The sequence below is a fragment of the Microcebus murinus genome, chromosome 28, assembly GCF_040939455.1.
Source record: "Microcebus murinus isolate Inina chromosome 28, M.murinus_Inina_mat1.0, whole genome shotgun sequence".
In the NCBI taxonomy this organism is placed as follows: Eukaryota; Metazoa; Chordata; class Mammalia; order Primates; family Cheirogaleidae; genus Microcebus; species Microcebus murinus.
In genome coordinates this window covers 5,623,955-5,643,160 of record NC_134131.1, presented here as the reverse complement: position 1 = coordinate 5,643,160, position 19,206 = coordinate 5,623,955, and the positions used below count along the sequence as shown (strand labels likewise).

General features: G+C 46.7%; 1 protein-coding gene across 2 annotated transcripts in view; it reads left to right on the top strand.

Annotated features, from left to right (window-relative positions):
- PDZRN3 (PDZ domain containing ring finger 3) overlaps positions 1-18,711 on the top strand; it is a 249,317-nt gene extending 230,606 nt beyond the window's left edge. For both annotated transcript variants that reach the window (XM_012740348.3, XM_012740356.3), the window contains 5 exons: positions 9,273-9,371; positions 10,475-10,537; positions 12,457-12,558; positions 14,000-14,116; positions 14,845-18,711. In XM_012740348.3, coding sequence (XP_012595802.2) covers positions 9,273-9,371; positions 10,475-10,537; positions 12,457-12,558; positions 14,000-14,116; positions 14,845-16,398 — 1,935 coding nt within the window. In that variant the 3' untranslated portion in view covers positions 16,399-18,711. The remainder of the gene's footprint in view (positions 1-9,272; positions 9,372-10,474; positions 10,538-12,456; positions 12,559-13,999; positions 14,117-14,844) is intronic.
- The last annotated feature ends 495 nt before the right edge of the window (positions 18,712-19,206 follow it).

Sequence of the window (19,206 nt, the reverse complement as noted above, 5' to 3'; positions counted from 1 at the left end):
AAATTGATTTTATGGAATAAGGCAGTAGGGCGCCTTTTAAAAAGACACCTGAGGTTGACAGGTAAGGCCTTTGGCACCCTCAGAAGGCCGCCTGATGTTTTATGCAGTTTGGTGGCCAACTGTCGTGTAGTCCAGGCTTCCCTAAGAATACCTTTGAAGCTGATGAGTTGGTGAGTGGCACTAGGTTGTGTGCAGTGACAGAAGGAGCTGAATAGTAGAAAACAACTATGCCCCTTAAGTTAAACTTGAAAGTTACCAAAAGTTCTCATTTTGAAACAGAACGCGAAGACCAATAAAAGTGTCAAAATGACAACTTCACTGACTGTACCCTTATAGCCACGTGAGCTCAAAGTATTTGTCCCTAGAGGCATGACTGACTCAATTATGACAATTTTTGGACAATTTAAACTTTCCCCTAAATGCATCTGAACAGGAATAGCGATTATTCTAACCCTAAAATCCGTTGGCAGTTTCTGCTTGCTGTTAACAAACCAAAGCACTTGCCAATCCAATTAATTGCTCCAGGAAACGTAGCTTTGTCCTTTCCAAAAAAAATAAAAGATTCTGCCTTGTACGCACATTGTCCTGTCTCCCCATGTTCAGGGCAGGTTTATGAAGCAGCTGTGACTCCTTTAGACACTTGTTCAAGTTCATACATGTTCTTTTCCATGGGAGTTCATGATCAAATGCATTTGGGAAATGCCAGGTTGAACAAAAACTAAACAGACTTCTTAGAAGACTTCTCAGACTCTTGACTATTTAATTGGCACGTAAAGCCCCTGGCAGGAGGGAAGTGGGTACAGGAGGTAGAATTTCCCTCACTTCTTTGGCCAAGTACTTGTTTCTATTTCCTAATTCTCTGAAACACTCTTGGAAAAACATCACTCTGCAAAAAGGAGGACTATTACAGTAGTGGTCCCCAACCTTTTTGGAACCAGGGACTCGTTTCATAGAAGACAATTTTTTTTTTTTTTGAGACAGAGTCTCAGTCTGTTGTCCATGCTAGAGTGCCGTGGCATCAGCCTCGCTCACAGCAACCTCAAACTCCTGGGCTCAAGCGATCCTCCTGCCTCAGCCTCCCGAGTAGCTGGGACTACAGGCATGCGCCACCATGCCCAGCTAATGTTTTCTATATATTTTTAGTTGGCCAATTAATTTATTTCTATTTTTAGTAGAGAACGGGGTCTTGCTCTTGCTCAGGCTGGTGTCAAACTCCTGACCTCGAGCAATCCTCCCGCCTCGGCCTCCCAGAGTGCTAGGATTACAGCATGCAAGACAATTTTTCCACATATGGGTGGGTGGCCAAGCTCTGTGGGTTGGGGACTGCAGCTTTATGGGACAATGATGAAATCATTGTGACAAAGAGTTCTTTTAAAAAGCTGTCAGGAATCTCAAGCTAGACTTAAGTAGTAATATAGACTTTCCATTCTTTGATATTTAGTTCCACTTGATTTTATAGCAGTGGGTTTTTTAGTTCTTTTTTCAGTTTCTGATCCCCTTTGAGAATCTGATGGAAGCTACAGTCTCTCCCTGGGAAAAAAAATGCCCCTGTTTATAAGAGTTTCAATCTGGTTTCAGGAGACACACTGAGCCCCCATAGTACCTTCCCAGTTTGGGCCATTCTACTTAGAATTTTCTGTTAAATCTGAATATCACCAGAACTGTTACTCGCTTTCTATTTCCCTTGAACTCAACTTATTTAAACTAAGGTAATTTTATTTTAAAGGAAACACACTATACAATGGCCTGAAGCAGAAAGTCAGCATCAGTTGCCAGAAATGGAAAGTCCCATACAATTAAATGCAGTGGACACAAGACGGTGTTATTAAATCCTTGTGCCTACTGAGAGCCCCAGGCCTCTGTCTCCTGCTCACTTTTTTTTCTAAGGAGATCTGCTTGTATTAAAAAGGTGTTACGACTAGCCCAACTGAGCCTTCCTCCCTAAAGGAAGTAACTTTCTCAGCACAAACTCCCTGAGTGCATCCAGCTTGGGGTAGGAGCAAGCCACTCGGAATCCCCTTTCCTGGAACCTTGCTATGCAAAGTGTGGGGACAAGGACCAGAGCGTCACCTGGGAGAGGTGGCAGCTGCCGGCCCATGACCTACAGAATAAGAGTCTGCACTATCACAGGGTCCCTAAGTACCTATTAGAGTCAGAGGGTTCCTGCACCAGATAGAGGCCATAGTCCCCGTGTTCTCGTGACTCACACCAGTGAGGCTTTGCTTGTGTGTTTCATTCACGAGAGTGAAGAGCTGCCCCTCCCCCAAGTCATTAATATTGCCCACGGGCTAGGAATGACTGGCCCCTTATAGGCATGCTACCCTGTGCTCATAGACTGCTGCTTTCTAGGATAGAAGCAGAGACAAAGAACACAGATGTTTAGCCAAATATTTTCAATGCTACCCATCTCACTGAGTCTCCGTTCTGTGACATCTACTGTCTGGTGCTAGAAATGCAAAATCAGGAAGTCACCACCCCGCCTGCCTCTGCGGGGCTGATAGCCATTAGGACCGTGAGTCATTAGCATATCTTTTCTGGAACATTCTCTGTCCCTAGCTCCTTTGTGGTTTTGGGGTTTTTTGGGTTTTTTTTGAGACAGAGTCTCGCTTTGTTGCCCAGGCTAGAGTGAGTGCCGTGGCGTCAACCTAGCTCACAGCAACCTCAAACTCCTGGGCTCAAGCGATCCTCCTGCCTCAGCCTCCCGAGTAGCTGGGACTACAGGCATGCGCCACCGTGCCCAGCTAATGTTTTCTATATATTTTTAGTTGGCCAATTAATTTCTTTCTATTTTTAGTAGAGATGGGGTCTCGCTCGGGCTGGTTTCGAACTCCTGACCTCGAGCAATCTGCCTGCCTCGGCCTCTCAGAGTGCTAGGATTTATAGGCGTGAGCCACCGCGCCCGGCCCGTCCCTAGCTCCTTTGAATGGTTCTCACAGAGCACTCCAAGTCTATACGAGACAGGCAGTCTGCTTTACCATTTGGTCATTTGTCCACTGCAGCTTAGATGTTGCCAGGTTATTTCTGTTAGCAAACACCATCTCATAAAGTGACCTGGTGGCTTGGGCAAATGGCCATCCTAAATTCTAACGTCGTGATGGCGGAGGTGGCCCAGGCTAGGGATGGCTCTGCTGGGGTCTGAGTCACCAGGAGGGCTCTTCTTTAAGGAACAGTAGCTGGACTTCCACCACTGCTCTGTGTCTTTGGAGAATCACCTGGTCGGTTCGAGAAGGTTAATAAACAAACCTCCCTACAGTCTCCTAAAGACCCAGACTCAGTTTTGGGGGACAATGGCATATAGCTGTCATCTCTGCTTCTTAGAACACTCAACAGTCTTTTTTTCTAGGCTCCCAGATCAGGCTCTTTTGAGTGAGGGAGCAGCCAATCTCAACACACCACTCATCATCTCAATTGAATTAGACCACATCAACACCTTTCGAAGAACTAGCTCCGTGGATATTATATATGAGGAAAATAGGCATGAGTGTGTTGGGATATTATGGAAACAAATGCACAGAGAAAAACAGATGTTCTCTCTTTTAAAGTACACAAAATGATCATATTTAGGTAAGCGTCAAATCCCTGTTATTGTAAAACTGCTTCGAGTTAAAGGAATTATACTCAAATATACCCCAGGGTTGAACAGCCAAATAATTACCCATAAATTTTCAGCTACTGAACACCTGCTCTAGATCTTCCTGGAGGCAATTAAGAAAGAAAATAGATGTCCAAAGAAGGCTCTTTCCTTTCTCTATTGTCTTAATTTCCCAGGTGATTCCTCAGTAGCGTCCTAGCCAGTTGGATCTGCTGTCACCTGGATTGCATGCTGATGATGTAACCGGAAAGGAAAAGCAAGCCACAATTTCAACAAGGGACTAAGTGATCTCCAAGCCCGGTTTCATAGAGCAGCTCAAGTAGATCAGAAGGGAATTGGGACTGACTCAGAGACAATGCAGGATGCTATAAGCCCAGGCGTCCTCAAACTACAGCCCTCGGGCCACATGTGGGCCAGCTAGCACATTTATCCGGCCCTGCGGGTATTTTTGCCGCCGCTGCCTGTCCTGCTTAGCAGCCGATTCATCCCGGGCCCACGGTGCACACTCTCCAACGGTCTGAGGGACAGTGAACTGGCCCCCTGTTTAAAAAGTTTGAGGACCCCTGCTCTGGCCATTCTAGGAACTGTCCTTTAGCCTTTGAGACACAGGGTACAGGGAACTTGAGGTCGCCTCCTCATGACTTTTCTAGTACCATCGAGATCTTTTCCATTGTTTGTACTACCACTTGCAAACCAGCATCTTTGTCCCTGCCTGGTACTACCGTAGATCTTTACATGCCTCAGTTGTCTGCCCAAATGTCACCTCTCCAGGGGAGCTTCCCTGATCACTCTCCAAAGCACCCCTAGGCCAAGAGTGTCATTATCTACCTACAATCTTCCCTGCTATAATACAAGTTTCACGAGCACTGGGTGCTTACGTAACTCATGCACTGTTGTATTCCTCTTGCCTAGGTAGTGTCTGTCATAGTAAATATGCATTAAATGAGGGAAGAAAAGCCTTGTTTTACCCCATCTCGAACTTCAGGTCCTTGAGGCTAAACAGTCTTTAGAGATCTCTCTGTAGTGCCAAGATTAGATTAGAAACTGTTAGGATAATTTAAAGAAGAGTTCTGCTTCCATGGCCAGTCTTCCTGGAGTTGGATGAACCACTGAAACGAGCTGGGCTCCCCCTTGATTAAAATGACTGATGCTAAAACCGAGAGTGGAATGGGCCCCCTTCATGCTTTTAATTGGAATATCGGTGCAGTTTCGTTTTTATCAAACAGTCCATCTAGACCAGAGAGCAACAGGACACCCGTAGTGGGGTAGCTGTAATCCAGAGAATGCTGATATATTATTCATACCACTTTGATTAATCGTTGTCTTTGAAAGTTTATCTCCATCATCACGGACAGATATGCATTGATAACCTCCGTGCTTTCAGCAATATGCTCAATTGCACGCGGCTAGCTCATGTCAAAAAGAAATAACAAGAATTTTCAAAGCAGCCAATAAATTTAAAGAATTTTAGTTAAAACTGTTGAATGGCTGAGAAGTTGGTTGCAGAGAGACTTGCCCGTTAGGGACAGAGCCATGCTGATTTTGCATTTGGATTGTTATTCTGCCTGGGACTCTCAGGTTCATTCATTCAGTCTCATTGAGCACCTACTATGCACAGCCTACAAAGCTAGACATTGCTTTCATTGTGTTAATGCCATTCATTATCCTACTACTATCGCCTTACTGTAATCTTCTTTATGAGCAAACAAGGTAAAATGCAAATCTGTACCAATACAAAGACGACAGCAGCTCTTACCTTGTTTTTCAAGAGTTTCTGAACATCTATCACAGGTTTGCTCCATGAGCAGTCAGATTCTTCTCTGTGATGTTGGAGCATCCCTTGGGAATTGAATGACTGAGGCCAAGTCATAGACCTTCTAAAAAGGTCTAGATAAGGCAAGGAAATACTATAGCCACACCATCCCGTCTCACGTAAATGTCAAGTAAATACCTAGAGTAAGTTCCAGAATACCCTTTGCTTTATTACTGAAAATGTGCTACACTAGTATTCATCTAGTACCACTCATCCTCTGATAACACAAACTACTTCCAAGAGAAAAAACTGCTCCCAGAGTACTGCCCTTCAAGTAGAATCATGCTGCCATTCTAATCTCTGTTTTGCGGAGCGGGTCCTGAAGTTTTACTGCACGACCAACTAGAATTGGGCAGGGGCAGAAGAGAAAAGCTTTGACATGCTCGGGGCAAATGTTTCTGATGACAGTGGGCTCTTCCTCTGTGTGCCCCACTCATCCACCTCGAGGACAGAGTGTGGCCTTTGCAACGTTGAAGTCAAAATGAGACTGTCCCCACTGCAGCCCATCCTGGGACAATCTGTGACGGACTCACAGGTTGCGTTACGCGGTGTTGGTCTCTATACTGGCGTGAGGGAGTGGGCTCTCAGAAACTGTCACTAGCTGGGAACAGACCTAGTAACGGGACCCTCTTTTTGTGCACGCAGAAATCTCAAACAGCATTTATGGAAAAATCTATTACTAATGTGCTAACCACATGTCGGGGGGATGGCAGAATATGAGAAGTGCCCTAGCGAGGAAGCATAAGCAGTTCTTGATTCAATTATCAGTGATTCAGATGAAAATATTTCAAAGCATCAAACATTTTTGGATATCTTTTGTTCAAGCCCAGAAGAAACTTTTCTCCCTGGTTTAAAAGAATGAATAGATTTGACCCTGTTCTTGTGCCAGTACCAAGCTGTTTAATTGCTATAGCCTTGTAGTATAGTTTTAAATCTGGTACGTAATATAGTTTGAAATCTGGTAAATTGATACCTCCTATTTTGTTTTTATTGCCTAGGATTGATTTTGCTATACGGGGTCTCCTCTGGTTCCATATGAAGCATAAAACTATTTTTTCTGTATCTGTGAAAGATGGAGAAGGAAACAATATCCCACCAGTAGTAACATGAACTAATATCAACTTTTATAGCTTAACAGTTCTCCAGATCTCTGTCAATCAAAATATTGACAAAGAAGAGAGTAGAAATGCTTTTCAAAAGTTAGGTTCTATCAAAATCATATACTTGAAGTCTTTTGATAGTAGACCACCTCCATACGTGGTATAAAGCCAAAACTAGACATTTCTGTATAGCAGAACATCAGCTATCACATTCCCTAAGAGTTCTGAATACCCCCTAGTACATTATGCCATCCTTTTCCAGACCTGATTTCCAGATGTTTCCCTTTCCTCGGCTCTTAAAGCACTGCACTGGCATCTCCATGCATAACCCGGTGTTGTGCTTGTCAGACTATCTATGGTACCAGGTTGGCTGGTTTACTGTTTACTTTTCAATCTGTCTCTGATGAGTACATGGTTCTACCATGTATGACTATGTAACTCACCCCATTTGTGAGTCATTCAGCCATACCTGAACCGGTCTACACCTTCACTGGTGAGACAAGTCTGCTAATCCTGCCCTTGGCTATCGAGGCAATGTCCAGCTACTGTAGAAGTTTCTCAACACGACCATGAAAGCACACTTTGGGCAATACTGGAATAAAGCCCAGTGAAACTATGATATCTTTTATACTTGCTTAGGAGATATAATCACCCTGGCAGCCAGTCATTTGGAGAAAGCTACCAACTTGTGTATCATTTTTAATTCTGTTAAAAGCAAATAATCACAATGTTTAGTGCCGTTCCCCTTTTTTCTCCCTGCAATCTTCCCACTGATCTCTCGCTCTGCTTTGGTTGCACGCAGCCCTGTTCCAGGACCACACGGCTCAGTGGTGGCATTTGAGCCACGTTTGTGTAGCTGGACCTAAACCAACAGTCACGAATGTTATTGATTCAGACTAAGCACGAGAAAATGCCCAGACCGAGACAGTCTTCCCTGTACTCAATGAAGGGTACCCTCAAGAGGCATACCTGAGGATGTGTTTGAAAGATGATGATGTTTGACTAGTGTATTTGTGGCATGGAAACTGGTTATTCCAAAGTATTTGGAAACCCAAGTATTTGGGTTTGCCCCTAAAACTCATGCTTAGTCTATTTCTCAAACATAAGGGAAAGAAATTTCCATCTAACGTAACTGAGTTATCAAAAATTAATGTGGTTTCCTTTCATGAGACTGTACCATATTTCCAGAGCTATAATTAGGAAACTTGAATTAATTAACATATCAATGTTCAGAAAATAAAGTTATCTTACGGAGGGGGGCATTGAAATATACCCATGCTAATGACTTCAGGCAAGTAACCATGCCTGACCATACTTACAACACGGCTGGTGCTGGAGATTTCCTATGGGCCAGGTACATGCTAAGCTTAGCTCTGTGTGCCTCACCTCAGGACACCCTACCCTGCTCGGGGAGGCAGGTTGACATGTACTAGTGAGAGAGCAAAGACTTCGATGTAACAATAAGTCCATGATCAAGATGCCAGGAGGAGGTAGAGTTGGGATCTGAGCACAGGTCTGCCTATCTTCAGAATCTCAACTCTACACCACCATGTTGTTATACTAACCTCATGTCAGCCAGAAAGATCATCAAAAGTCAATCAGATCATGACAGCTCTCACTCAAAACCTTTTGATGGGCTCCTGCAGTGTCCCTACCTGGTCTGGCCCTGCCACGCTCAGCCCACCTCTCTCTCGCTTGCCATACAGGGCTTTGGCCACGCCAGCCCAGGGCCTTCGTACCCACTGGCAGGGTCTTGGGTACCATGCCTTTTATAGGGGAGGGCTCAAGAAGTATCTGCTACAATCACAGAGCTGCAAGAACTTCGAGAGGCACCACTTGGAAGTGGTCCCCAGAGACTGTGGCACAGAGACCCCCTCCACCCTCCTGGTTGGTGACCAGGTAACACTGTAAAAAATCAGACCCAAAGATCTGCCAGAGAACTTAGTATCAGGTGGCCCTTCACAAAGGCCTGCGGCGTACCACTGCACAAAGCTACACGAGTCATGGGCAGAGTGGGTGGAGAGAGGCCAGGGCCTGTTCACTTTCTGAGAGCCCCAAGATGTTCCCCACCCTCCTAAGGCTCAAAACAACTCAAAAGTTGTGACTTCATTCCGAAGCGCAGACTGGTCGGCAAATGCAATAGCATTCCCTGCGCTCATGTTCCCCGCGTTTGGGTTCACTTTGCTTTTTATCTTATTTAATTTGCAGTAATAGCAGCTGAAGCTAATTTCTCGACTGTAAATACCACAGCTGTTGTGGAAGGCATTAATTGCACACTATCACGCTACCCTCCTCTCTCGGATCAATGTATGCGTAATCGTTTGCATGGTCTACAACTGCGAATGCTGAGGGAGCGCGTCGTGAAATAATCTAACCAGACACACTGGAAACATTCACACTGAAATGGCTGGGGTGGTTTGGGGTATGGAAATCATCTTGTTTGCAGCGGACGGTGAAAGAATGCTTTTTAAAAGCCCTACCCCAGAAGTCTTGACGCCGGGTGAAATATGGGTAATTTTTCTTTGGGGGAATCAATGAAATAACTATTTTCAAAATGACTTTATATTGACTGAAAGGTCAGAAATGACCCAGGCATTGATCCTGTGTCCATAATCACTTTTTGTTTGGCAAGTTCACTGGTCCCTACACAGTTGAATGCAGAGAAATCCAGTTTATCATTTAAACAAAATATTTTTAAAGCATCTGACGTCCTCCCTCTCTCTCATTGCCTGCTGGCGTCTTCCTGGGACTGCCTTTCTTTGTCTAGGAGGTGGACCTCTACAGAATGAACAGCCAGGACAAGCTGGGCCTCACCGTGTGCTACCGGACAGATGACGAAGACGACATTGGCATTTACATCAGCGAGGTAACAAAGCCTGAGCTTTTATAACTAGCATAGCAAGGCCAAAAGCATGTGTTTTGTATTTTTCTTTTGGACACTCACCGACCTTAACTCTAGAGATCATCAGAAGTCTTTGGAAAGGCACAAATTACCCCGTCCCTTTTATCACACTCCACGGAGTTACAATCTTTACACGGGGGTTACGTTCTAGTGTCAGTACTTGAGGCAAAATTACCCTCGAGAAGCGTGCAAACCAGCCATAAAATGGAGCCGTTTACATGGTTTTGTGTGTTCAGCCCCGAGCAAAACACAGATTGCATTTCCCAATTCATGTTCACTGAGTGGATGGGAGTCACTTACAATTTTTAAAGTCTCCCTTGATTGCTCTCTCTTTTTTTTTTCCTTTTGGTGGAGTATAGATAGTTGAGATTATATAAGTTAAACGTAACTTATGCATACTTCAGAAAGTAATGTTGGAAGCTGTTTTTTCTTCCCAGAGAAAATAATGCAAAGCAGTGGATTTTCAATATGGAAACTTTGCTACGCACACCCGTTCTTGCATGTGCAGAAACCCAGTTTTGTCAGGAAATGAGATCTGTCTCTATAGGATCAAGTACCAGGCTTAATATCCTTTTAGATGTATGGCATCCTCCAAACTTGAGTTGACCCCCAATTTTTACATTTTGGGGCACCCCTTACCCCTTTTCTCGGTCCCACTTCTCTCAATTACATTTCATTTTAAAGTTATTTTCCAAAATTGAATACAAACATTTGGCATAAAATCATCGAGGTACGGGTGGTAGTCAACATAATGAAGGGTACTTGTTAAATCAACGCTGTAGAACAGGTTAATTTATTACTGCATGTGCAAGAAAAGTCAGCCCTGCCTCTTCAGGGCCTGTCCCCACCGCTGTGTGACAGGGTTGCCATGCAGGGTCCAAGAGCAGGCCCTGCAGAGGCTTGGAAGCAGCCCCTGTCCTTGCACGACAGTCAGTCTCGTTTATTTCTGTGCAAAACGAACACAGGGAACGAGCACGACTGTGTGTTAGAGTGTGTCTTTGGCAAGCACTGCTGTTTACTTCCATGCCTGTCTGGGTTCATGCTGAGATGGTCAATGTGTGTTTCAGATCGACCCCAACAGCATCGCGGCCAAGGACGGGCGCATCCGCGAAGGAGACCGCATCATCCAGGTAGGTGGGCTTCCAGCCACCGTGACATCAGCGTGAGCCTGTCCCCGAGGAACAAACTGGTTCTAACGGTGGCTTTAGGGTTGAAAACGCAGGAGAGGTTAAAGAAGAGGGATATTGCAAGTTCAGATGTGTAGTGAAGCCAGACCAGTTGAATTAATGAGGCTAACGCTGGGCAAGGAGATAGGCAATAGGGAGTGGTGGCGACTGAGACAAAGTGGAGAGAAGATGTCCCCTATGAAGATGGCCTTGCAGAATATAAGCAAGTTCACCCCATTTTCATTCATTCTGTTTGGGCCAAAGACATTCTATCAGCGGAACAACTCAGGCCAACAACTGGCAAGTTAGGAACCAGAATAACTCTCGTTTTAAATTTCTCTGAAAGATGGTGGATCTTGACCTTAAAATGGGAACAGAGATGGCAAAGGTAGCAGAACTGATTGAGTAGTTTTTTTAATTTCTCGACTCAACATTTACCATTCTGGAACCACTTCTAAAGGTAAATTCCTGTACCATAAACCCTGTCATTCCCTCTGGTCCAAACGAGGCTGTTTCTTTCTCTTTTAAGCTACAACCTTTGCTAATCTCACAGAAACAGATTCTTGGCTTTGTTGTATCCACAAGGTTTAGCTCTCTACCTCTCCTCTCATTCCTAATCCACCGTGTTTATTTTTCTCATTACATACCTCGCCATGACTCATTCTGGTTTCCATTTTTTTCTACTGTTCTCTAGCCAGAACCCTCAGCTGCTTGGGGGTCAGGCAGCTGAGGTTCTGAGTGACCCAAACCTTCACCCCCGAAGGGTCCGGATCCTCAGGGTTGCTGGAATTTTCCATAAACCTTCACTACTGAGAATGGAGGTGCCCCAAGGAATTCCTGGGTTCAAGTCATGGTCCTCCTCGTCTCCTCTGTGCCACAGCAACCCCATGTCCCCTGGATCAATCCGTCCAACCAGTGGAGTCACCTCTTTTGCTACTTGTTGGTTCAGTGGCGTGAGGAGTCACGGGGAAGGCTCAGCTACCACCTCAGTAGGACCATTGCTGTGTCCCCTTCTCGACTAAGAGTTCCAGACTAGCAGTGCTCAGAGTCACCGGGACATGTGAGCAAAAATCCTGCAAGAGGGTTATGAGGTGTGAGAGTGACCCTCTGTCTGGCCTACAGAAGTTAAAACTATCAAACTGGGCACACAAAACACCGGGTATAATTCTTCTCCTACCCTCAACTTCCATCATGTTCATATCAGATATGTTGCTGCCTTTTCTCCTAAGTTATCTAAAAACGTAGTAATGCTCTAGCCAATCCCACATATACTACTATTATGTCTGATTAAATTGTTTAGATGTTCTCTTTGCACAACCGTGTTCTGGGATTCCAGCCCTTTCGGTTCACACTGCACCCACAGACCAGAGAAGCTGCATTGTTTCAATGTTTCCTTCCTAAAATCACCATTCTTTTTTTTTTGAGACAGAGTCTCGCTTTGTTGCCCAGGCTAGAGTATGTGCCGTGGCATCGGCCCAGCTCACGGCAACCTCCAACTTCTGGGCTCAAGCAATCCTCCTGCCTCAGCCTCCCGAGTAGCTGGGACTACAGACATGCACCACCATGCCCGGCTAATTTTTTGTATATATATTTTTAGTTCATCAATTAATTTCTATTTATAGAGATGGGGTCTCACTCTTGCTCAGGCTGCTTTCAAACTCCTGGCCTCGAGCGATCCTCCCGCCTCGGCCTCCCAGAGTGCTAGGATTACAGGCGTGAGCCACCGCACCCGGCCAAAAATGAGCATTCTTTACAAGCTCTACAGAAGTTCTATGTTCCACCTGTGAATGGGTGATAGACACAGGCCTGAATAATACAGAATGATTTTGCACAACCCAATCATGCTATTTTCTACCCACTTCCACTTTTTTTTTTTTTTTAAGATTAATGGGATAGAGGTACAGAACCGTGAAGAGGCCGTGGCTCTTCTAACCAGTGAAGAAAATAAGAACTTCTCGCTGCTGATTGCAAGACCCGAACTCCAGGTGAGCAGACTTCCTGCAGACGAACCTGGGTGTCTGTATTTCTCAAACAGGAACCCCAGTCCTGTAAAACAGCACCTGAGTACTGACTCTGAGCCAGAAGGTGTTTTGTACCCTGAGAATGTGATCAACCCACTTGATGACTTAACCCTTGGAGGTTGGTGCTGACACCTTCCCGTCCACACTGCAGGACCACAAGGTTCACCAATGCGTGGGGATCATAATGAAGGAAAAGGAAAGGAAACAGAATGAAATGGGAAACACAGCCAGGGTCACGATCATCAGGATGTTTGCTTTTCCCAAGGCCCGGCAGATACTCCAGTCTTGATCTGTGCAGGTCCTGTTTACAATAGCGCAGTGTAGGAAATTAGAAATATTAAAGAAAAATTGATAAATAATAACGCTTTGTGATCACCTAATAAGTGCCAGGCCCTGTACAGAATACTTTTCGCACAGGTAAGCCATGCCAGGTATAAGACTGAAGGTATACACGTTACCCAGAAAGACCTAGAAGGAGCATGATGAAAAGAAACTCAGGCCCAAGTACTCTGATTCAGAAACCACGATGTTACAGTAACTCCTTCGATGGAAGGGATCAGGAACTCGTACTAGGTGGCACTCTTGATCTACTTAGAATGGCTCTAGCGAAACGTCGGGGTCAGTAGATCTCCCTAGGTACGAAACCCACGTGAAAAAATCATCTAGAGACAGCGACGTAAAGGGTGTCTGGCTCACCCCAAGTGGTGAGCTTGAAGGGAACTTCAGCAGTCCAGGGTCACAGACCTTTTCTGGTCCTTTAAGATCATGAATGTTTGACTTGGGCGGCCACGTAGCCTGTGTTGCCACTGTCGTGCAAAGGCAACCATACACGGTACGTGCAAGAATGGGCACGGTTGTGTTCCAGTTCAGCTGTTGTGGGTTTCTGTTGTTGTTGTGTTTAACAAAAGCAGACAACAGGCTGGATTTGGCCAATCCCTGACTAGTCTACTCTTTTTTTGCACAAGATGGATAAAGGCCTGATGCCACTGATTTCCTTGCCCAAGCCAAACAGCTAGTTAGTAAAACCTACTTTCTTTGCAGAAAGAACTCTTTCCACTAAGAATTGTTTCTCTTCGGGGCCTGCTGCACACACGTGGGAGGCATATTTAGATCTACCCGACCCTTCTGCACAGGCAGCCTGCTGTCCCGACAGCAGCTAATGTGGATGAAAGAGTTTTACCCCACAAAATATCACGGAACCTAGAAACTTCCCCAACCATGGCATAAGGTCGGAGGTCTCTAATGTCAGGATGAGACCTGCAGCAAAACCCTGGGCACACTGCATTTTGATGACGTCTAGAGGGAGCCCTAGAAATAGTTTTCCCCAAGGTAATGTCCTTTCTTTAAAAAAATAAATAAAAAGAATCTGTTCCGAGGCATGTGTCTCCCCTCCCCCCACCCCCAGCTGGACGAGGGCTGGATGGACGATGACAGGAACGACTTCCTGGACGACCTGCACATGGACATGCTGGAAGAACAGCACCACCAGGCCATGCAGTTCACCGCCAACGTGCTCCAGCAGGTAGCACCCCTGGGCCACCCCCCTGCCCTGCTGCGCTGGAGGAAAATCTGGTCCCTCCAGGATGCTAGAGACTGTGAGAAGCCCACCCACCTAGAAGACAGAAAAAAAAAAAAATCAGCCTAAGTGCTTTTCTATTTGAGCAGAAGCACAACGCAAGCTGACCCGGCTTTTAAAGCTGAGCAAAAATGCCAAGGCGTAGCTGACCTTTTGGTATTTGTCGGGAAAACACATGTGCCAGCCTTACAGAGACTAGAGAAAATAAAGTCATGCTTTGGAAAGCAAAGCAATCCCCTTTGTTTAAACTGGAGCTGCTGAGAGTTCTACACCCCCCTCCTGCCATTGTCAGAGTCATAACAACCCCCGTACCGTGTCCCACAAGAGCTAAAACAAGGCCCTTCGCGCATCTTCCTACCCCTGCATGCACTGGATCATTTCATAGTGAGAATCATTCATGGAGGTAAAGTGACTATTACCCCCATTTTACAGATGAGAAAACTGAGGACAAAGGTAATGACTCCCCCAGGTTAGGTTGCCCAGGTAGACGCAGGGAGGTGTGGCTAATTCCCAGGCCCTTGCCCTAGCCCTACTCATTAGATGCTGCACGCACCTCAGCCTTGGAACCGGAGAGCCTGCTCTATCAGGAAACACTGCAGGGAAAGGTCAGCCAGGGGTACCTGTGGGGCCTTCCTGCCTGTGACCCTTTGTTCTTGTCCTCTCCCGCCGCGCAGAAGAAGCACGAGGAGGACGGCGGGACCACGGACACGGCCACCATCCTGTCCAACCAGCACGAGAAGGACAGCGGCGTGGGGCGCACGGACGAGAGCACGCGCAACGACGAGAGCTCGGAGCAGGAGAACAACGGCGACGACGCCGCCGCGCTGGCGGGGCCGAGGAAGCTCACGTGCAGCCAGGACACCCTGGGCAGCGGCGACCTGCCCTTCAGCAACGAGTCCTTCGCGTCGGCCGACTGCACGGACGCCGACTGCCTGGGCATCCCGGCGGACGAGTGCGAGCGCTTCCGCGCGCTGCTGGAGCTCAAGTGCCAGGTGCGGGGCGCGGGCCCCCCCTACGGCGCGGACGACGCGGCGGGCCGGAGCGACCCCGAGAGCGTGGACAAGGAGCTGGAGCTGCTCAACGAGGAGCTGCGCAGCATCGAGCTGGAGTGCCTGAGCATCGTGCGCGCGCACCGCCTGCAGCAGGCGCGCGAGCCCTGGGCGCTGCACCCCGGCGGCTTCCGCGGCTACAACCCGGGCGCCGACGTGCGCAGGCGCGAGCTCGCGGACATCACCGAGCTGCCGGAGAAGTCGGACAAGGACAGCTCGAGCGCCTACAACACGGGCGAGAGCTGCCGCAGCACCCCGCTCACGCTGGAGATCTCCCCCGACAACTCCTTGCGCAGGGCGCCCGAGGGCCTCGGCTGCCCGGGCGGCGACGGGGCCGGGGGGACCAACGACGCCTACGGGCCGCCCCCCGGGCACCTGCTGTCCATCACGGAGGACCCCGAAGTGGGCACGCCCAGCTACAGCCCGTCGCCGCCGCAGGACCCGGACCCCGGCCAGGGCGCGGAGGGCAGGGAGCGGAGGGGCAGCGACGGCGGGAGCAGGAGCCCGACGCCCAGCCCCAAGCCGGGCCTCGGTGGTGGCGGCGGCGGCGGCGCCTACCTGCCCGCGCTGCACCACCACTCGCCGTACAAGCACGCGCACATCCCCGCGCACGCGCAGCACTACCAGAGCTACATGCAGCTGATCCAGCAGAAGTCGGCCGTGGAGTACGCGCAGAGCCAGCTGAGCCTGGCGAGCGCGTGCAGGGACCTGGCGGCGCCCGAGCCCCCGCGCGCGGAGTGGAAGGTGAAGGTGCGCAGCGACGGCTCGCGCTACATCACCAAGCGGCCGGTGCGCGACCGCCTGCTGCGCGAGCGCGCGCTGCGCATCCGCGAGGAGCGCAGCGGCGCCACCACGGACGACGACGCGGCCAGCGAGCTGAAGCTGGGCCGCTACTGGAGCAAGGAGGAGCGCAAGCAGCACGTGCTGCGCGCCCGCGAGCAGCGGCGCCGGCGCGAGGCCCTGCTGCAGAGCAGGCTGGGCGGCCTCCGCGAGCAGCAGGCGGCCGACGACAGGCGCCAGCTCAGCATCCTGGAACTGAGCCACAAGAAGATGATGAGGAGGAGGAACAAGAAGATCCTCGACAACTGGATGACCATCCAGGAACTCCTGACGCACGGCACCAAGTCGCCGGACGGCACGAGGGTGTACAACTCCTTCCTGTCGGTGACCACCGTGTAATGGTCGCTGCTGCGTCGTGTGCATGCGTGACCACCAGAGACCACTCCCGGGGGGGTAGAAAGTCCTGCCTCGTTCAATGCGGCAAGCTGTTTTGTACATAAGATAGATGCGGTCGTCCTGTTTATGGTCCGGAATTTACGCACACCCTGCAACTCCGGGTGCCATAGGTCTATTTTAAGGGGAGGAAGAAAAAGAAAAAAAAATAAAAAGACACCCTTACTTATCTCGGAAGGCAATATTAACAGAGCTTTTTTTTCCAAATAGCAATTGTACTTTTTTACACCTGTTACCCTTTTACATAAAGTGTTTAAATTTCAAAAAGATCTTTTACTAAGCCTACTTTCACAGAACGATTTGTTTAAACTATATTCATATTAAAAAAAAAAAAAAAGTTGAACACGCTTTTTTTCCTGCCTAAAACACAAATGCAACTGCCGGTATGTATTTTTAATGGAACCCTATTTTATACTGCTACTTCGCCGAATGTGTTTCCTATGAGCGATCATTATTAATATTAATATATTGTTTAGGTCAAGGTTTCAGCTCAAACCCACCAAACTCTGTGATTAATGACTTAATACACACAAACAAACCAGCGGTGTTTAGAGTTGGGATGTCCACGTAAACATTTTTCTGGTTAAAGGTTCCCAAGAGAGTGTTAAGGTTTGAACAGAAAGCAAAAATATCATGGAGTGTTACGGAAGTTTAAAGCATGTTTGCAAATACCGCAGCCAGTTGAAAGAATTTGCATGTACAGAAAGTTGTGGCTGGAGAGGCTTGTGGAATTTGAAGTGCTCATTGTGATAATCTACCCTTGCTTTTGTAGATTTGAAGGTACAGACTTACACAAGTGGCTTCATGGAATCAGGATTAGTTAAAAACATTATATGGAAGCTAAAATAAATTATTATTTTCTATTTGATAAGTTTCGCCGTGATTCCTCATTTTGCAGTGGTGCCTATAAAATAAAACCTTTTTGCAGTGTTCGTTTTTTTTTTTTTTTTCCCCTTGTTTCTATTACCTGCTACCTTGGAAGGATTTAACGTCTTTCAGACCATCTGATGCCTTCAATTCAGTCTTGAACCCAATGACAGATATAAAACCAAGGTCTAACAGCAAAGAATAAGGAATCAAATTTGCCATACAATCCTGTATTCTGACTGCCTGTCTTACAGAATGCTACAGCTTGGCCCAATATCCTATAAACAGGAATAACTATGAGCAAGTTTATCAATCAGGGTCATGTTTACAATGAAATCTCCTTGGTTTATTGCACCCATTCCTTTCTGTCAGTAATAATAACAACTCTGGGAGGCTAGGTCCAGCCTTCCATTTCTGAGGTGTATCTGCAAATCAGGCAATATTTTTGTAAACAGTAGCCACCAAACTGGGTGGGCTTCAAAACTGGTATCTTGCAGATTACAACCACCAACCACCAGGATCCTAAATAATGAATTTGCTGTAACTTGATTCCTGATTGTGATGTTTGCACCAATTTCAGCTGTAATGCCTACTGAAAAAAAAATAAAGATAGGAAGGTTGTCATTTTTATTTGCCATGATGCCATATATCTGGTTTACTCACTGATATGACTGAAATTTTGATTGAAATGACCAGGCATTTTAGGCATTTCAGACATAGATTCCTCCCCCCCAGACCCTGCTCAAACCGAAATCCCCCTTCGGGGCCGGAATCTTGAGACTAATTAGTAGGCACACTTGTAATAAAACAACTTAATGAAAATAAAACACTGAAATACTTATTCCTCATTATTAAGATGTCTGTTCATTACCTCTCCGAGAACCAGGCATTGTTAAGATAATTACATCTGCACATTATTCTAATCAGCCCTCCAAGGTGAAATCTTTGCAGACAGTGTATACACTATTGAGGGCCTCAGCTTTCCAATACTCTCCAAGTTCAACTTTCAACAGATTTGGATCCTCATCTCCCAAGAGAAGTTCCTCATCCTTAAGCACTCTTACCTCATACCCTGTCTTCCTAAGTTAATGTTTCACGGTGAAAAAAAAAAACCACCAGTCAGATGAATTATTAATGGCTGCAAATCGTATAAAAGCACTGAGTTTATTTGGAGATACAGCTTTTCTCCCCTTGTGTGTTCTCACTAAAGCTAGAGGGGTGTATATGGTAGCAACAACAAAGAGCTTTAACCTAGACAGTCATGGGATATTCAAGTCAAAGAGAGGGCTTTCTAATCAGGGTTCCTTGTGCGCCTCTGTATTTGGAGCTCAGCCTATACACGCTTAGGAAAAAGTGCAGAGAAATAATAAAATGCATTCAAATCCAATGCTAGATCCTTTGAGTCCAACTTATTTTCAAAATCACAATCATCCAGTTATACTTGGCCATCGCATGCAATGCATTAATAATATGAAGTCTTCCAAATCTAATTTAGCTAATTAACTCCTACAAGGAATTGGAAGAGATGTTAGAAATGAGCACTTAATCAATGAGCAGGGGAGTCAAGGAAGCAAAGAAATGCAACGCAGCTCATTCATAACCAAACTGGGATTTGCATTCGGAACCCAACACCTGGCCCCACAGTTCTTAACTATCCTGTACTTGGGAGAAAAGCCCCCATGTGCACAGTTAACTTAGATGCATTAAATCCTGTACTGTCAACCAAAAAATATATATATTAATAAATGTTTCACCAGCGGATGCCCCACAGTGAGCATAAGCCAAAAAACATGAATCCACCATTGCGTCCATGAGTCAGCACCCAAGTGCTTTCGGGTGCATTTCTGACCTGGTGGCTGAGTTGACAATTCCCTGGGTCGTAGTGAT